The sequence below is a fragment of the Electrona antarctica genome (assembly GCF_951216825.1).
Source record: "Electrona antarctica genome assembly, chromosome: 15".
NCBI classification, from domain to species: domain Eukaryota; kingdom Metazoa; phylum Chordata; class Actinopteri; order Myctophiformes; family Myctophidae; genus Electrona; species Electrona antarctica.
Genome location: NC_136796.1, coordinates 23,245,808 through 23,265,807, shown reverse-complemented (window position 1 = coordinate 23,265,807; position 20,000 = coordinate 23,245,808). Strand labels below are relative to the sequence as shown.

The 20,000-nt window shown below is 43.6% G+C and overlaps 1 protein-coding gene across 2 annotated transcripts in view; it reads left to right on the top strand.

Moving 5' to 3' along the window:
- The window catches only part of LOC306938278 (collagen alpha-1(XIV) chain-like), a 164,550-nt gene that overhangs the window by 117,521 nt on the left and 27,029 nt on the right, over positions 1-20,000 (top strand). For both annotated transcript variants that reach the window (XM_079522375.1, XM_079522374.1), the window contains exons 24-33: positions 4,062-4,211; positions 6,967-7,041; positions 11,883-12,022; positions 12,890-13,013; positions 15,005-15,148; positions 15,711-15,875; positions 17,826-17,864; positions 18,312-18,450; positions 18,617-18,759; positions 18,972-19,081. In XM_079522375.1, coding sequence (XP_079378501.1) covers positions 4,062-4,211; positions 6,967-7,041; positions 11,883-12,022; positions 12,890-13,013; positions 15,005-15,148; positions 15,711-15,875; positions 17,826-17,864; positions 18,312-18,450; positions 18,617-18,759; positions 18,972-19,081 — 1,229 coding nt within the window. The remainder of the gene's footprint in view (positions 1-4,061; positions 4,212-6,966; positions 7,042-11,882; positions 12,023-12,889; positions 13,014-15,004; positions 15,149-15,710; positions 15,876-17,825; positions 17,865-18,311; positions 18,451-18,616; positions 18,760-18,971; positions 19,082-20,000) is intronic.

Sequence of the window (20,000 nt, the reverse complement as noted above, 5' to 3'; positions counted from 1 at the left end):
AAGGAAGCGATGCTATATGCCAGAGGTTTAGCATTTTGTCTGAGATTACATGTGGGATTTCAGGGTTGAGAGTTGACAAGATTGTCAGACGTGACAAACGCATCACAATCACATGTGTGCTGTGTGTGATTTAGACAGACCGCTATCTGGCCATGCAGGCCCGGTCAAAGAGAACAGAAAAAGATCAAGATATGATCTACATACAGTATATATCATAAGGCCAGCCGGAACAATATGTATGAGGTTAATTAAGCATAAGGTAGTCTGTCATAACTCATTGGTAGGTCCACATACTGTAGCGGCATGTGCATATGCATTATTAGACATAAATGGTAAATGGTGCATTTATATAGCGCCTTTATCCAAGGCGCTTTACAGAGATTGTGCATTACATTCACCCATTCACACACACATTCATACACCGATGGCAGCGGAAACCATGCAAGGCACCAACTAGCACATCGGGAGCAATTAGGGGTTCAGTGTCTTGCTCAAGGACACTTCGACAGTAACTCTGGGGGAGCCCGGGTTCGAACTGGCAACCTTACGGTTACCATCCAGGCACTCTACCCCTGAGCCACCACCGCCCCCGGTATATTAGACATTTATTGGTGAAACCGCTACAAGGTGCAACCCCCCCTCCCCCCCATGTGTCTGTGAAGTGTATGTTGGAGACACACTGCACAGGCATCTTGCATACCTTTGCAGCATGGACCTGCAGCGCAGCACGTGTCCGTGTTGGAAATTCTTCGCTGACAGAGACAGAGTCTTAGTGCGTTGACAGTCTTAAAGGTTTAGGTATGCAATGACTTGGCAGGATTATGGATCCCTGTAACAAGATGACATTTACATTTGCCATGGCGAGTAAAAGAAAAAAGGGGAAAAAAGGGAAAGGTCGGCATTGTGGCTGCCAAGTGTGTCTGGAGGAAGATATACTTGTTATAGGAATGTCTGTAATTATAGCTTAGTTCATCCACTCACAAATGTAAGCTTAAGATTGAGAGAGAGACTGAGAGAGATTCCATTCTCGAGACGAGACATATGAAGATGGAGAGAGAGGTTATAGGGTGAGTATAGAGAAGGTGGATTACTATTAGCTTTCCCTTGTTGTGAATGTTCTGCATGTTATCAAATATGGCACTCACTGCAGATGCACATGCCTGGAATGTTAAATTAACATTCAAATTGGCTGACTGACAGAAGGAATCCAGGCCTCCTATTACATTTTCTTATTACATTTTCAGATGTAATTATCAACACTGTCTGGCCAGTGCTGTTGACAGTGTGTGTGTACTTGTCTTGTGTTTTTGAGAATCTCGCAAATCGCAAGAAAAATTGTTTTGAGAAGCGCATGAAGTCGTGCCCATCTAGTTCTTGCGTGATAATTTCACTGTATAGGGCAGCTAACCAATAAGACCATGCGTTGCATTCTGTCACAGAGACGCAGGGCCCAGCTGCATCTCTGGCAATGACACTAATTATGTTTACCACACATGCCCCAGCCCATACCCATATTTCTTCACAAAGACAATGGAGAGATCACTCCAGTGCCACCACGACATCATATCATTCCCTCATTCAGGTCATTTCCATCCAATGATTGTGATTCCTTGTGTGTACGCAATACGCATGCTCCCTGCCAGACATATTAACGTTAACCTTTCACTATTCATCTGGATGTTAAATGCCTCTCCTTACTCAAACACCCCTTAAAGAGCACTTAGCAGATGGCACGAGAACCCCAAGCGAATTCCGCACATCGAAATGTTTACCGGTCCCAAAACGTTGCTTCCAAAGGCAGAATTGGCTTAAATAACACGGCACCTCATCCGCCAAATAGGAATATAATGACTATTATTCATCACCCGGAGCCCTTTCAACCACAAACCTTGCCATTGTTACTGAGCGTTTCATGAGTGGACCCCAGCACATAATTGAAGCCTCACGGTGGTTCTCTAGAGAGAGTCCAGAGGAATTAGAACCTCTCAGTCACCCACACAGGTAAATGAGGATTTATGTTGGCCAGGGCAGTAAATAATTACCTAGAGGAGAATAACTCCAGAAAAGGGAAGGGGTTTTGTGTGTGCGTGTGTGCGTGATGCGCGTGTGAAAAATGCAGGTTTGAGTAATGAACATTCCACCACAGCCAGCAAGCAGGATAATGAGACTGGGGCAACAAGAAAAATACACACAGTAAAATAAATTAGCCATTTGTAACTCCTAGACTGTACCGAATACCAATGTAACTAAATGGACCTGTACGTTCATTCAAGAAGTTAAAGTAACACTGAGGATTTTATACCTTCTACATGCCACCATGCAGTTGATTTGTTGGATTGCCATGCTGTTTGGATTGAATACTTTTTTTTTAAATATTTTGTTTTTATTTTCAATTTTTCCCCACATACAAACCCACATACATAGAAGACAGCACAGTTAAAGCATAATAACAATAATAATATTATACAAAAAACGTGGAAAAAACTAAACAAAACAAGAAGAGACAAATCTACTGTACAGAGAAAATTGTTTCCGGAAGCAATCGATCCAGACTGAGATAGCTGAAAATAACTAACCTATAACATTTCTGATACAGGTAAGGACAAATTTTCCATATAATTCAAATAAGGTTGCCAAATCTTCAAAAATGTTTCAAACCCTTTCGAATTTCTCAAAATATAAGTAATCTTCTCAAGAGGAACACAACTGTTCATTTCTGAGAACCATCTTGCGATAGGTGGGGGGGAGTCAGACTTCCATGTTATTGCAATACATTTTCTAGCAACCCCGAGTGCGATTGAATACTTTATTAACACGTCAGACACATTATGGCGAGAACAGTATAACAAGCTATGCTGAAAGTACAACACGAAAAGCCCCGAGGGCTTGTTTCTGTGGAATTGCGAGAAATGTCCTTCCTGGTGTTGTATTTTAGCTTTATTGTGGTGTTTTAGTTTTTTTATAATTATGTTGTTTCTGCTAGTACCCTTGTCTGTGCTGCTTGCTGCACTGAACTAGTATATATCCACTGTGATCAAAGAAAGATATTCTTTTCTTCAGCACCTCAGCATCTTCAAATCTTATTTTCCATAGAGTCTCATTACAGTGTGTCCAATTTTCAGCTATAGATGGGAATCACAAACAATGTAGTGTGGTGGAGCTGCACTCTACTGTGTGCATGTGTTAGTGTGGTGATGATCTACAGGTATGTCTCATGTGGCCAGATGCTAATCTTTATGACACTTCACAAGAACATTGTTGGTGTAACTAAGAGATTCACAGGAGGAGAAGTTTCACATGCATAGATTTACAATTAAGAACAAACTTTCAAGCTCTTCATGAGAGGGCTGTGCAGGCCGACACAGAGTTTTCTTAGTCAAAACGGATTTGTCAGTTCTATATCCAGGTACAGTAGTATAAAAATGCAATGTTTTTTTTTAAATTAAATTATTCACTTTCTGCAAAATTATCCATCACATGCGTCTTCATTAGTGCTGATTTACAGTAGACCATGGTAACATAGTCACATGCCACAGAGTCATGCGGTAGTGGTTCCTCAATCACCGTCACTGAAGATCTAAGCTACCGTGCATCCTAGCTTGAACACTACGGGAACATCCTCGCCTGCAGGCCAACCTCAGTGACCCATTATACCATTTGCATATTCTTACCACATGTCACACGGAGAGTATAAAGGCCTATTCATAGTCCAGTTTGAGGTGATAGCTTATCACAGCGGTAACAACATTACGTCACTCGCCGCGGTGATCAGCTATCTCCGCGGACTCCGACACATGTCTCTGTTTTTACTGTCCGACAAGTCCTTTCACTCTGGGGCTATCACCTCGTTCACTGATTGGTCTAGAAGTTGGGTGGGGGTTCCCCTTGGTTTTGCAGGCACAGGGTTTCGCAACTGAACCAGAGGGAGGCGGGGTCAATGCTTAAGGACATCACGGCAAGTATGATGTCCTCGACTCATTATCACCGTTTTAGGTGATGAGTTATATAACCTAAAACTGGAGTATGTATGAGTTTTAAGAAGTGTGTCTTTGTTCCCGCAGACGGTCAGAAACAGGAGACGAAGCTGGGAGGTGGGTCCACCAGACACTGTTTCACCGGCCTGAGAGCCAACACGCAGTATAAGATCAGCGTGTACGCTCAGCTGCTGGACGGTACCGAGGGCCCCGCCGTCACCACCACGGGAAAGACACGTGAGTGGAGAGACACATGCACGTGCACACATGCTCCCTCCGCTCACTGGAACACATATATGTACAATTAACAGTTATGAGCTATTAATCACAATAATAAGTTAAGAGATTGTTTTTATAAGTCTGTTTTTGAGTGCTAGGGAGTCCATCTAGCTGGAATTGGAAAGTCGATCATTCCACTCTCGGTTCACCAATCTATGTGACAAATGTCCCTTGGAGCCATCTGAGCAACCATCAGCTGAGTGAAGCTGTAAAAGCAAGTGCCCCTCCACCACCGGGGACCTTGCCATTAACACTTTACATGCAGATGTACACAGTGCTTGTTAATTAAAATCCTGCAAGACCCGGTATATTTCTACTTGCAAAAAAATGTTGACGAATAGCATCGCTGGGGCTTACAGGGTGGAACATGTGGTGGAATTAGTACTTCATCATTCAACGGTGTTGCTTGTCAAAATTAGGCAATTTAAATGCTTACAATGTTGCACACCACGATGGGTATAGATTGGTTATTTCTGGTGAGCGACACATGCAAGGAGTATAAAGTTACCCATCTATTGACAAAACAATAGTCAGCCCTTAGCTCTGACAAAGAAGCACTCTTCATGCTACAAATACACGTGTACATCCACACTTAAACCTCACAAACAAAGAAGGACGTAATGATGCACAGGTGTGCTCATGTGTGTTCCCGCACGCACGCGCACACACACACACACACACACACACACACACACTCTTGTGGGACCACCACAGCCGTGCATCAAAACACAGCCCACCATTATGCCACTGTTGAAAAGCTTGAGTAGATGATCATGCCATTTTCACAACATACAGTTATTATCCTCCTGGGAGAGACGGCAGAATGTGTTCAGAATTACTTATTTTGTTCTGCAGCAGTGAGCCGCAAAAACACTAATCAAGACCTACTGTATCGGGGATAGAGAGAGAGATGGGGGGTAAGAGAGGTAGAGGGGGAAAATAAATGATGGTGACGCATAGAGAAGTTACAGTGCAGTAAGTGGCCAAAAGAGAGGAAGCAAGAGCCAGAGGGACATAGGTGGAACGAATAATGGAATTGATGTGATTGAAGTGATGGGGCGGGGCGGGAGAAGAGCCGGAGGAAAGAGAGACAGATGTCTCAATCATTTGTTCTGCAGCACCAACCCCATGCAGACCGTAATCAAGACCCACTGTGTGAATCTGAGAGACATGATAGAAGAGTATGAGAGAGAGAGAGAGAGAGAGAGAGAGAGAGAGAGAGAGAGAGAGAGAGAGAGAGAGAGATGGGGTGGTGGAGGGAGAGAAATGGGGATTATGAGGGAGTGTATGAGGAAGAATGAGGACAAGAATCAACTGAGGGCGCAAGATAGAGACGGGGAGAGAGAAAAAAGGAGATGCACAGGGAAGAGGAGAAGGGAAGAGGATTTTCAGACAGAGTAGAACGAGAAAGTCACACAGCAGAGTGCATGTGAACAACACTTATCTCCTCTCATCCTCTCCTCTTCATCACACTCTCCTTCCCTCGGCCCTCGCCCTCAAGGTGTGCTTGCGTCGGACACAAAGCAAATTCTTGCCACGGCACGATTATATACATTCAAAATCTATGCAAATATACAAATAGACAAGTGGGCGACACATGCGGCGAAGGGCGTGAATTCCACGCCATTCGCTTATTTGCCCTCCTCTCCTCTCAGTTATTTGTTTGTACTGAGCAGCCTTGAATCAGCTCAGCAGGCTTTATGTTGAGGCCCCACATTGACAATGATTTATAGCTTTGTTTTGATGCAAATGAAAAGCCGAAGGCTCACTCCAAATTACTACCCCCCTCGGCTGCGGGTGGCCAACTACATCCAGAGTCTCCTCTATACCTGCTGTCGAAAGTAATTCCCGACGGCAGGTAGATTGATTTACTGCGTTAAGTAGAGGTGGATAAACGCAGCGCGCAGGGTTTACCAGTCGCCTTATTTTACAGATGGTTGGGGGTTGAGGATTTGAGGCTCAGAGGCACTGCATGGGGTGGATTTTAGCGTGATTTACACCGAGTTGCGTGTGTGGGTGTCGCACACACCGAAAATGGCAGATCTACATGCTCACAACGCACATACGCACTTCAATGCGTTGTGAGCTTGTAGATTTCCGGCTATTTCCAGTACGAGGCACCCCCGTGCATCTAAGTATAGTCCAGGCTTTAGGCTGTGGCAGTAATCAAGCTAGCAAATTATACAGGGGTTTATAATGATAGACTTTACGTGCTGCAGTAAAGCTGCTGCTGCTGTGTGTGTGTGTGTGTGTGTGTGTGTGTGTGTGTGTGTGTGTGTGTGTGTGTGTGTGTGTGTGTGTGTGTGTGTGTGTGTGTGTGTGTGTGTGTGTGTGTGTGTGTGTGTGTGTGTGTGTGTGTGTGCGTGCGGTCATTATACTATACTACTATAATGTTCTGTGTAAGTTAGATGACTGGGACTGTGGTGTCTAGCTGCTCCATATAGTGTTGATTGTTCTGTATGATGATGTATGATTAGATATGAGAGTATAGAGGCATACAGTACCAATGATGGATATGGAATGGCTCATATTGTGTGTGTGTGTGTGTGTGTGTGTGTGTGTGTGTGTGTGTGTGTGTGTGTGTGTGTGTGTGTGTGTGTGTGTGTGTGTGTGTGTGTGTGTGTGTGTGTGTGTGTGTGTGTGTGTGTGTGTGTGTGTGTGTGTGTGTCTGTGTGTGTGTGTGTGTGTGTGTGTCATCTCTCTCACTCTGCAGTACCAGTGCCAACGGCCGCACCAACCAAACCCCCCAGCACCGTCCCTCCTCCCACCATCCCCACCGCCTTAGAAGGTAAGACACCAACCAAACCCCCCAGCACCGTCCCTCCTCCCACCATCCCCTCCGCCTTAGAAGGTAAGACACCAACCAAACCCCCCAGCACCGTCCCTCCTCCCACCATCCCCACCGCCTTAGAAGGTAAGACACCAACCAAACCCCCCAGCACCGTCCCTCCTCCCACCATCCCCTCCGCCTTAGAAGGTAAGACACCAACCAAACCCCCCAGCACCGTCCCTCCTCCCACCATCCCCACCGCCTTAGAAGGTAAGACACCAACCAAACCCCCCAGCACCGTCCCTCCTCCCACCATCCCCTCCGCCTTAGAAGGTAAGACAACACAACACACGTCGTGTCATAAACCAGTGGTTCCCAAAGTGGGGTCCGGGGACCCCTAGGGGTCCTTGGGGCACTTCCAGGGGGTCCCCAGCTAAACGATAGTTTGGAACCAAATGGGCCCTTATGGGTCTGTAACTCTGAGAGTGTACAAATGGACCCACTAGGGTCAAACTGAGGGTCCTTGAAATTATAATGGTTGAGAATCACTGCTAGAGCCGCAAAAATGTTCTCTTTTGGTGGACCCTGGCATATCGTTTCAAATGGGGGTCCGCGGACTAATTAGTGTCAATTAGAAAACAGATGTTTCAAGATGGAGTGCCGTGATTTTTTCCACCCTAAAACATGAACATCAGGTATTATTATTATATGAGGAAGAATTTAAAAAAAAATGTGTACGGTTTTGTTAAAATGTTGTTTGGCTGTTTGTTGAGGCTTGTACACTAGTTACTAATGGGTTAGACTCACACAGGTTGCAACCCGTTGTGAGCTTGTAGAAAGTCTTTTGATCATCGAATGGTCACCCCATGGTCGCTAGCATTGACTTGGTTAACCTTAAATAATTGACTGCCATTGGTGCATAATACGTCATTCCAATCCAATGCGCAGACCACCATTGACATATGTGTACGTCATGTGGTGTTTTCAGTGTTTATGACAGAGGGTGTTCTTCCACAACCTGTGAGTGAACCTAGGACTTCCAAAGACGAGTACACCCGGATATAACGTGATCTAAATAAATCCAAGCAGGTTTAGTCTAATATTATATAGGATTTATTTTAAAAAAAAAGAGAGATCTGCTTTCTGTTCCCAGGCAGTGTTTTGGTGAAAACAAGCTATGTTGAACAGAAACTCTGGCAAGCACACCAAAAACAGATCTAAACTTAATCTCTATCTATGCCTAAACATACAGTATATAACCTTTATATGATACTTCTGTTTCAGGAGCCAGTAGATTTTTATAAGCCATATGATTCAGCTTTATTTTAGCAGGTCCAAACATAACACATACATTAACTCATGCCGTAAAGTGTGATTCATATACAGTAGTTAGTGTGTAGGGGAGGAGTGTGGGTAAAAGTTTATTTTTCCATATTCTGTCGACGGTTATAGCATATCATTATGCTGAGCATCTGAAGACATTTAGCTGTCATCATGAGAGGAGTATATAATCTAAACTGTTCATCTCCCCGGGCCTGCATAGTGAGGTGGCACGCACGCACACGTGCGCGCACAGCCACACACACACACACACACACACACACACACACACACACACACACACACACACACACACACACACACATACGCAGTACTGTTCAAAGCACATTGCACGCAGGACAGGACAACAATAAGAATAACTGTCGTCCAGGATGTGCACACAAACCTCAGTACAGTCAAGTAAAGGCATGTGGAGGAAAGCACGTGCATAAAGAAAAAAATAACAGACACATACACACAACAAAGAGAGTGAAACATCCACAAATACACTTCCAACACACATACACGCACGCACGCACGGACGAGATAATATCTTTTCCGGACGAGATAATATCTTGTCCGGACGAGATATTATCTTGTCCAGACGAGATAATATTTTGTCCGGACGAGATATTATCTTGTCCGGACGAGATAATATCTTGTCCGGACGAGATAATATCTTGTCCGGACGAGATATTATCTTGTCCAGACGAGATAATGTCTTGTCCAGATGAGATATTATCTTGTCCAGACGAGATAATATCTTACCATGGCCATTCAGGGGCTGAAGCAATGATTTGATTTAAAATGTTCACTTTAAAAGAATACATTATATACAGTATAAAATATTTCATTTTTCACGATTTTCCCAAAATAGCACATCTACAGCTCATAGAGCAGCACAAAGTGATGCACTAAACCTGTAATTATCATTCCTCACATCGTCACGTCTTCCCTCAGATGGTGACGATCGGCCTGTGAGGATTTCATTCCCTCAGCGTTATACGTATCCATTTTGGGAAAGACAACAAAAAACCATGATGTGTGCCAGTTCCTGCAGCTAAATTATAAAGCTCTCAGTCTTTAGATCAGGTGCCAGGTTTTTTCATTTCTTTCTCTTCTTTTTTTCTCCTTCTTTCCCCCCCCCCTTTTTTTTAGCTTGTTTTGTAATCAAACTCTGCATGTCTAACCACATGACACGTTCCCTAACAGACTGGAAATAGTGACCATGGATTTTTAAGTTCTCGATTTTAATATAAATTATACAGTATCATTGTTTTTTGTTTTGTTTTTTGTTTTGTTTTAGGAATATAATAAATATTTACAAAATGCAGAGACAAAGCTCCTGATGGCGAGAGCTTGTTCTCAAACGCATGCTATTGTGCCACGCATGCCATTGTTCTCATCCAATCTTCTCCCGAACTTGTGAGAAGTGATCCACTGTTGCTGAAGAAACAAAACAAATCATTTGCTCCCTGGGCTTACAAGACCTATTCAAGTATAAGTGGATATGTGAAGTAAACAAAGTAGTCAAACCACAAAGGAGCGTTCTGCTGATCGAATGGGGCACCGAAGCGGCGATGTACTTTATAGAGAAAAGTTTGTAATTGACATGATTGTTTACTCTGGCACCGAACAGATGGTTTGATTCTGGGTTTTCGATGTAGCAATGGTTTAACTGCTTCAGAGTTGAGCTTAATCGTTTGTTGAGCTTATTGCCAATTGTATTGGCCCAGGCGGCAACCATCCACCGCTAGAAATGAAGCCAATGTCATGAGGAAGTAATGGAACCGCTGCAGCTCTCAATAATGGCCTATAGAAGGTTGAGATATTCAATGTCAATGGGTATTTGACCAGACTTTACTCTACACTTGGTTTTATTACCTTAGTAAACATTTTAATAAATACAAAAATGAAAGTCTTTCAATTATCATGATATGACTTTTTGTAAATTACATCCCCGTCATTTTAAAATTAATTATAAAGAAGGGAGACAACCGATTCTACTGAGTGACAACGACCCACACTCACTCCCCCTCCACTCAATAGCATTAATTTTCCAGTTCCGTTCGGCACCGGAAATCCAAGATGGTGGATTTGAATTTGCTTGAAATGTGGCTTCAAAACGGGTCTGTAGAAACCAATAGGTGATGACACGGCTCCCTTCGTACATTATGGTTTACAGTCTATTCCAGTGGTTTTCAACCAGTGGTCTGCGCGGACCACTAGTGGTCCTTGAGGGGGTTCCAGGTGGTCCCCAGCAACATGATGGAGAGTTGGTAAACAAATGGACCCTTACAGATCCATTTAGTTGTTATTGGTTGTTATTGTTAAACACCTGCATTAGGCTACTTCATTTACAAGAAGTCTACACCAGTAAGACGCCTGAGGGCGAGAAGCACGTGCAACTGGCCATATATGGAGCGTGTCTGGAGTGTACAGGGTGTGATGAGGTCAGATCAACATATTGAATGTCATAACAGGTCAGCTCCATATATGGAGATCTAAGGGTGGCAGCGGTGTCTTGAATGTACAGGGTTTGATGAGGGCCCAGGTAGGGCCGGGCCTTGATTTTCGGGCCTGTTGAGAACTCTAGTTTTCGCTGGCTTCCAGCCAGGCGCGGCTACACAAATAACTTTGGGGCAGGCCCGTCTAGAGTTTAAATGGACAGGTATCAGTCAAAAGGGAGACATCGAAAGACATGAGACATGGCCAAAGCATTTCCGGGGGTCCCTGGTCAAAAAGGTTGAGAACCCCTGGTCTATTCTATGGTTTATGGCAGTTCAGACAAAGGTTTAAATGATCCACATACTGGAAACCCTAGTGTCCAGTGGGCTAACGTTCGGCGAAATTAGCCAATCAACAAGCTCACAATGATTATTTTGAAAAAACAACAGACCATCCGGGCACTCGGGACTAGAAAAAAAGAGGAATAGCCTTTATTTATTTAAAAGGCAACTGCCAACGTGTTTCGACCTTGGGAGGTCGGGACGAAATGGATCACAATCAGTCGTGTTGCAAGTTTTGCGACGTGTTGTGAGCTTGTAGATACGATACGAGGGAAAAAAGGAGGGGATGAAGTGGTTAAAACATTATTTTGTGAGATTTTCAGTCATAATAATAAGGAGCAGGCCCTCCTCAAATGATATAAATGTACTTTATTTACATCACATCTGTTTTTAAACAGATGTGATGAATTTAATCTGTTGCCATGGGATTGGCACGTATTCGGCTAATGTGCTACTTTCTCCCGAGCCCCGAGCCACTGGCAGCCAGATAAGGGATGTAACAAAAGTAATGATAATGGAAATTTACCATGAAAAACCCATATCCATGAAAAATGACTACAGTATTAATTTGTATTCTTTTTTACACTCCATCACATATTGACCTTCCTCTCTCTCTATCTCTCTATCTCTCTATCTCTCTCTCTTTCTCTCTCTCTGTCTTTCTTTCTCTGTCTCTCTCTCTCTCATGCACACACATCCCCTTACTCTCTCTTCCTCTTCTCTCCTCTCTTTCTTCCACCCTTTTCTCAGTGTGTAAGGCTGCCAAGGCAGACCTTGTGTTCCTGGTAGATGGTTCGTGGAGTATCGGCGATGAGAGCTTCCTGAAGATCATCCGTTTCCTGTACAGCACCACAGGGTCTCTGGACCAGATAGGACCCGATGGCACACAGGTAGCAGACTACAAAAAATAAATATATAACATTTTTCATTCAGAAGTACAAACAAAAGTGCAAAAGTAGCAGAACCCCATATCTTCTCTTGTCAATTGAGAAAACCCTATTACATTTTCAGTTACGCCATTTGATGTTTAAAGTTATTTTTTAAGTGCCATGTCTTCAGAATACCAGCAGCTATTTTTGCCTTTCAAGGGTAATCAACCATTAGAGCAGGCCAGGGGGGGAGTTAAAGCGGGAAGGTTTGCTGCAGAGTATAAATCAGGCTTTAGGTTAGGACTGACAAAGGAGAATGTGGTGTGAGTTCTGACCAGCTAGCACTTGTCGTCTTTGTCCTACAATGATTGTATAAATAGATGTATTATACTAGCGTTTTCTAGCACTGTAAGTGAATAAAAAGAACATGAACAGTTAGTTTCTAGGCCTTCTGTCAAAGTAGATTTTTGCAACTGAAGAAACGTGTTGACATTAGTTATCTAACTTTATAGAAAATAATACTTGCATGGGCACTTCAGGAGAGACTATACCCAAATAAAATATACTGGAGCACTCGACTGGTCTGCACATTTATTGTTTTGCAGGGGTGACTGACGTTTCCACTTTCGTTTTCCTCAAAGTCAAACCGTCCTGTTTGACTCTGAGGAAGACGAAAGATATTTTACTTGGGTAGTCTCTCCTGAAATGCCCAGGTATTATTTTCTCTGATGCAAGCTGTCCCTGTTGAGCACCGACGAGCCCTTCTACCTTCTATACTGACTGAAGCATGCTGGACTTCTCCTTACCTATGAGTTGTGCTAAGCCTAAGGCTAAGGTTGTTATTGTTATGTGCCCTGTGGTTTTCTGATGTTTCCCTGTGCCCCCCAGGTGGCCATAGCCCAGTTCAGCGACGACGCCAGGACAGAGTTCAAGCTGAACTCCTACAACAACAAGGAGAAGCTGCTGGATGCCATCAACAGCATCTCCTACAAGGGAGGAAACACCAAGACAGGCAAGTGGTACACACTGTAGCTTTGTTCAGAACAATGGGTTTTTAGCACATCTAGTTCGTTGCTGGTGCTGGACACAGAGGCCCCTTTTCCACCAAAATAACTTTGGTGCTAGAACTGGTTCCGTTCTAGATTCTTGGAACCTTGGTGCTTTCACGGAAACGGCGGCCATGGTTTGGTTCAAGTTCTGAATCAACTTTTAGGCTTCGGAACCAATTAATTTTAAGTGGAAACACTCTGAACTGGTTCAACATTACGCAGGGGAAAAAAGAACCGAACCGTGTTTAGTGTTTAGTTTAGTTTACTTAGTTTAAATCACAGAAAATATTACATGGTACGATGTTTCGGCACAGTTGGCCTTCATCATGACCAATAGCTTAAACATGGGTGAAGTGATTAAAAGCAAGTACTGTGTACTTGACTCAAGTACTGGGCTTGAGTACTTTGTCCTCCACTGCATGTGAGAGAGTGAACAGATTTCTATTCTAGTATACAGTACAGTGAAAAGGAGATTCCTAGCTTCCCAGTGATACTTGGATTATTATCTACGGCATGTGAAAATGGCAATGAAGATATTAAACGTATTTGTTATGTGTCATTTTTTTCCATAACCACAGAGTAAAAGGCCCTGTTTGTTGACATGGAACCTCATAGGTGCTGTGCAGTATAGAAGCGTGTGCACGCGCGCACACGCACACGCGCGCGCGCACACACACACACACACACACACACACACACACACACACACACACACACACACACACACACACACACACACACACACACACACACACACACACACACACACACACTAACAGAAAGACAGATTTAATTTAATAGTGTTGGTGGCAGCCTGAAGTTAAGGAGTGAAATTGTAATTTGCTGTGTGTGTGTGTGTGTGTGTGTGTGTGTGTGTGTGTGTGTGTGTGTGTGTGTGTGTGTGTGTGTGTGTGTGTGTGTGTGTGTGTGTGTTTGCGACTGTGTGTGTGTTTGCGACTGTGTGTGTGCACCCGAGTGTGTGCGTTTGCTTGACTGTGTATTTTCATTTGTTTGTTCGCAGACCCACCTTTGATTTGGTGTGTTTGTGTGTGTTTGCATTTGCCCACCGCTGTGTGTTTGTGCATACACTCATGGTAATGCGTGTGTATGTGCACAGTGCACACACATGTGCGTGTGTCTGGTAATCAGAGAAGGCCTTCGGGGCATGCAGCGAGCGACAGAGTCATTAATCAGTGTTTACAAAGCAGCCAGGCTCTCCTATAGGGACACACAGCAGTAATACAGTTACTGGCTGGCCAGGAAATCTCAATTAAGTACACTGTGGTGGTGCTAATGCTCGTTCCAATATAAAGACGGCAATACCAGAGATATGTTCCACTTTCATTATCTAAACCAAGAAATGTCTTTTTCTTGCATCAGTTCAGCCAGCTAGTTTCAACCTGAGCTTCCCTATTCTGCAACGAACATTAAGGCAACAATAGCTGATCTACAAGCTCCCAATGCGGCTCGTAGTGAGCATGTGGATTGTCTATTTTCGCCAAAGAGTTTTGAAGTAGAAGCAGTGGTGGAAAGTAACTAAGTACATTTACTCAAGTACTGTACTTAAGTACAATTTTGAGGTATTTTTACCGTACTTTACTTGAGCACTCCACAAATATTGTACTTGTACACTTGTCTGCTATTTTCAAAACATTTTTATACATTTGAAAACTTTAAATGAGACATTCTGCATAAAGAGTACTTTCTACTTCTGGTACTTTAAGTACATTTTGATACCAATACTTTTTGTACTTTTCAATCCCGGACTTTAACTCAAAGTTAGTTCTGTATTGCAGTATTGATTCTTTTACTTAAGTAATAACTTTGAGTACTTTTTCCACCACTGAGTAGAGGGATGTATTACTGCTTCCTCCATACTGACTGACCGACGGTTGCTTCTGTCCAATCAGCTTCCTCCGTACTGACTGACTGACATATGCTTCTGTCCAATCAGGTCGTGCCATCCAGCACGTGAAGGAGAACATCTTCACGGTGGAGGGCGGCTCCAGGCGGGGAATCCCCAAAGTCCTGGTGGTCCTCACGGACGGTCGCTCCCAGGACGATGTCAACAAGGTCTCCAAGGAGCTGCAGATGAGCGGTCAGAGCCGCCTTATTATGGGATGCAGGGTTCTTTCTATGCATGCATACAGCATGCAGCGATGTCATGGCCAATTTATGCTCCTGTTGTACGAATGATGGTGTCACGTTCTGAAAATGGCAGGTCTAAATCAGGCTTTGTAAGGGCATGTACTGTACAGTTGTGCGCGATGCTCTTACTGAGCCTTTGGACTACATTAAAGGATCAAATGTTGATAATAGATTATGATAATTTTGTCGGTCCGAATTATTGGTTTGTTTACCTCTGTAGACTGTAGCCTGTCGGCCACCGTTATCCATGTGTTTTCTTAGCGTAATATCTTTTACCCTTAATATATTCTCAGATTGATGTGATTTCATCCTTTGCTGCTGTTTAGTTAACATAACATGTCTATTGCTCCTTAAATATTACCACATCTCATCATATTCCTGTGAATGCTCACGTACAGTAACTCAGAAATTCTAGGTTGGACAAAACAAGTAGGAGACACAAATACGAAGGAATAGTAACACACGCTCAAACCCATGGTGCTCAGAATCCTATTCTTTCTCTCGGCCTGCAGGCTACATAGTGTTTGCCATCGGCTTTGCCGATGCAGACTACGGTGAGCTGGTGAGCATCGCCAGTAAGCCCAGTGACAGGCACGTCTTCTTCGTGGATGACCTCGACGCCTTCAAGAAGATCGAGGAAAAGCTGGTGACGTTCGTCTGCGAGGCGGCCACAGCCAGTGAGTGTCAAGACACTTTGTTATGCTGGGAAGTGGCAACTCTGGAAATCTGAATGGGCTTGGTCAGAATAAACAGACAAAATAAGGCAGAGACAAAAGTTCAGAGTTTAAATGCACAAGTGATTATATTGTGGTAACAAAATAGAAGTCACACTTACAATTCAATGGAGCAGATAAATGTAATGGGAAGTCCCGGTCTGGCTCAATGAGCAACAGGTATTCACAGTTTTTATACATGCCCACAGCTACAACTCAGGCTGATGGGACACAGACATGTTGCATGTCACATGATGGTCTGTTGATTGATTGATTAGGAAAGAGCTGAAGAAACAGTCGCTATACTGTCTTAGGACAGTGCTAGGCTTTTAATAATTATGTGAGTTATTAAAAATACCCAACAGATACTTTTATAAGGAATATTATTAAATGTTTACTTCTCAGAATTCCTCGACATAACCCACCAAAAAACGAACACGCTTTATTGTTTGACCACGACTGTTATCAGCAGCATACCTGGCCAGTGGCCACATTGTGAGTCGTGATGTAGTCTGGTCAATGCATGAGAAGACTTTTTTTTGGTTTTTTTTAGCCCAGAGTGGGAAAGAAATATTCACGTGCATGAGTGGAGGGTCCGTGCGCAAGTGAGAATGGCTGCATTCATTCACTAACATTGGTGGGTTCCTAATGTTAGGATGTTGGTTAACAGTGGTTCATTTGCTCAGAGGCTTGATAGAGAGAGGGAGGGAAAGATGTACAATAGAGGATATGCGCAATTGCGCATGCATGAAGTGAGTGGCAAATCGAGTGGCAAAGTGAGTGGCAAAGTGAGTTTAATGTTGTTTAATGCAATCAGGATTTTCTGTGTGGATGTATGGGCTGTCAAGGCCAGAAAGTAGTTTTTTGTCACTCAGTAGGCGTTCCCGCATAACTTCCGGGTATGATGATGATGTCACGCGCATACCCTCACAAGTAATAAGTCACATTCAAAGTAGCCTCGGGGACCACAGGCGTTTTGTTTTCAAGCAGTTAGATTATAAATTATAGCATTTGAAGTGGTCAAACTAGCATATGTTCAGAAGCATCTTCCATTCAACCCTAATTGTCTGGGATATTTTATAAAAGCAAATGTTAAAGTCTCAATCTGTGATTTCTTCACCTGGTTGGAAGTGTGTAGAACATCAAGAACAGTATTACAAAAACACCATGATTTTACTTTTTTTTTTCTTTTTAAATTGCGCTAGTGTGGGTGTGGGGGCTTCTTTCACACTGTTTCCCAAATCTCACATTAGGACACAATTCTTCAGTTGTGAGATTTTATTTTTGCTTTAACCCATTTTGGGCGGGAACCCCTTTTGGTGTTTTAAACATTATGTTATAATTTAGCTATTGAAAAATAGCAGATCTACCTAAATGGTTTAATCCATGCCGTTCCTACTTATTGTATACACTTGCAGATTCAACTTTTTCATAGATTTCATAGATGCTGTAGCTTCATAGACCTGTTTGACAGCACTATCATCAGTGTATGTGGATTCATGTGTATTTTAAGACATTTAACCACTTAAAGCTTAATACTTAGTAAACTTGACCTTTGACTTGATACTTTGTCCGCACTTTTGTTTGTCCCTCTACCCCAAACCTCTTTGGCGAAAATAGCCGATCTACAAGCTCGGAAAAATAGCAGATCTACAAACTCAAACAAACAATCTACAAAGCTTGCAGATTGGCTTTTCGGTTAAAGTTCACCTAAAGAACTTTTTTAAAGTAAAAAAAAAAAAAAAACATAGATTTGGAGGCTCCCTGTAGTAACTTTGAGGAATAGCCTATAGGGAATGTTGCAGATCTCTGAAGAAAACATGCAACGACACATTCTCAGCAGGAATGTATTATTATTATTATTATTATTATTTTCACTGTGTGACTCATTACAGAGCATTTCTTCCTCCACAGCTTGTCCCTCTGTGCCCATGAGTGGCAGCACAACACCTGGTAAGTGACCGTACATTATTTTGTTCCCTTCACCAAACTTGACAACCTGCCATTCATTTAAAGGTCACACAATTCTAGCTTTCAGTTTTTCGGCATTTTTCTGTAGCTGATTTCCTCATATAACTGTCTCACTGGAGAAGGCACTCTTTGATCTCTTATGTGTTCGGCTCACCTGCCCCGCGGGTATAATCGTTGTGAGGGAGATTGGAGGGAAGCTGGGCGGGGAGGGTGTACATTGGTAATTGCACGTGGGGGCGGCACCTGTCAGCAGGGAGGGTTGGGACGAAGGTCCTACGTCCCCCCCGGTGGGGGCTCCTCACTGGCAGGTGAGTCAGTAGGATACAACTTGATATTTTGACTAATAGGGGAGAAAAAGGGGGTACAAAATAATTGGCTACTCTAAATCCCCAAAAAATAAAACATAAATTAACTATGTTTGTCGGCCAGGTTTCCGTATGATGGAGCTCTTTGGATTGGTGGACAATCGCTATGGCAACTACCCCGGTGTTTCCATGGTGCCGGGAACTTTCAACACTTTCTCCTCTTTCCACCTGCACAGCGACGCTCTGTTGGCTCAACCAACCAAGTACAGTACACACACACACACACAACACACACACACACACACACACACACACACACACACACACACACACACACGCGCACACACACACACGTGCGCGTGCTTGCGTTCCAGAACAATGACTCTGCCCAAATACAAGTGTTTGTTGTGGTCTCTGTGGCACCGCCAGGTACATCCATCCTGAGGGCCTCCCATCAGACTACACCATCACTCTGCTGTTCAGACTGCTGCCCAACACTCCGGAGGAGCCCTTCGCCCTCTGGGAGATCCTCAACAAGAACAACGAACCGCTGGTGGGAGTTATCCTGGATAGTAAGTAGAGCTGGGGACCTAGTGTGTGTGTGTGTGTGTGTGTGTGTGTGTGTGTGTGTGTGTGTGTGTGTGTGTGTGTGTGTGTGTGTGTGTGTGTGTGTGTGTGTGTGTGTGTGTGTGTGTGTGTGTGTGTGTGTGTGTGTGTGTGTGTGCGTGTGCGCGCGCGCGTGCATACAGCCATGATGAATGACTTAACTCTTGTGCCGCTCCAGATGGAGGTAAAACGCTGACGTTCTTCAACAACGACTACCGAGGAGAGTTCCAGACGGTCACCTTCGAAGGGCCAGAGATCAAGAAACTGTTTTATGGAAGCTTCCACAAGGTCAGACCTGCTCCCAGCCCACCTGACTCACTGATCACCTCAATGACTGATTGACTGACTCACTCACTCACTCACGCGCACACACACACGCACGCTCACACAACCGCACACACACACGCTCGCACAATCGCACATTCAGTAGCCTCTGTGACCGCTAGAATAGAGACGTACAGTCTGTGTGTAATATTCCGGGATATTTTCTGTGCCGCCAGACGTATTCAAGCTATCCTGTCGAGTGATCTTTACCGTCTGCTGTCTGCTTACTGTCAGGGAAGCTCAAACCTATCATTTTGACTTACAGGCACATCCGTCATTTGAAAACAGTGAGGCTTACTTAACAAATTAACTGCTCCTGGTGGAACGTTCCGTCAGAAGGAATCTAACCAGCAACTGCTTCTGGCATAGCCAGAAGCAGTTGCCCCCCTGGTACCCCAACTTTCAGCAGCTGTCAAAAATTATATATGTTAGTAGACACCTTTACAAACACATTGGTGAAGAAAATTCTTGGTAAGAAATGTATTCCCAGATTATATTAATATCCCCTGACTAACAAGGACCCTGTACTTCTCAGAGGGACAACCCACAGTATAGACAAGCTGAGTCAGCGGATGACAAAATTATCTGTAACAGGCAAATGAATGAGTGTCACCACCCAGCTAGGGGAATTGGATGAATCAATCTTTTCATTTTGTTCAAGGTTGGTCCCAGTTCCAGCCATCTCGGTAGGTGGACATTTATCTCTGACATTTACAGCACAAAATGTCAGTGCAGAAGAACTGTGGGATAAGCTCTAAAAAATATTATTCTGCATATTACCACTATTTATTAAAACTATTCTATAATAGCCTATTATTTTCCTCAACTAAAGACTTCAGTTACCTTGTATTATCGTTATCTCTACGATTCAGTTTTTTAATTG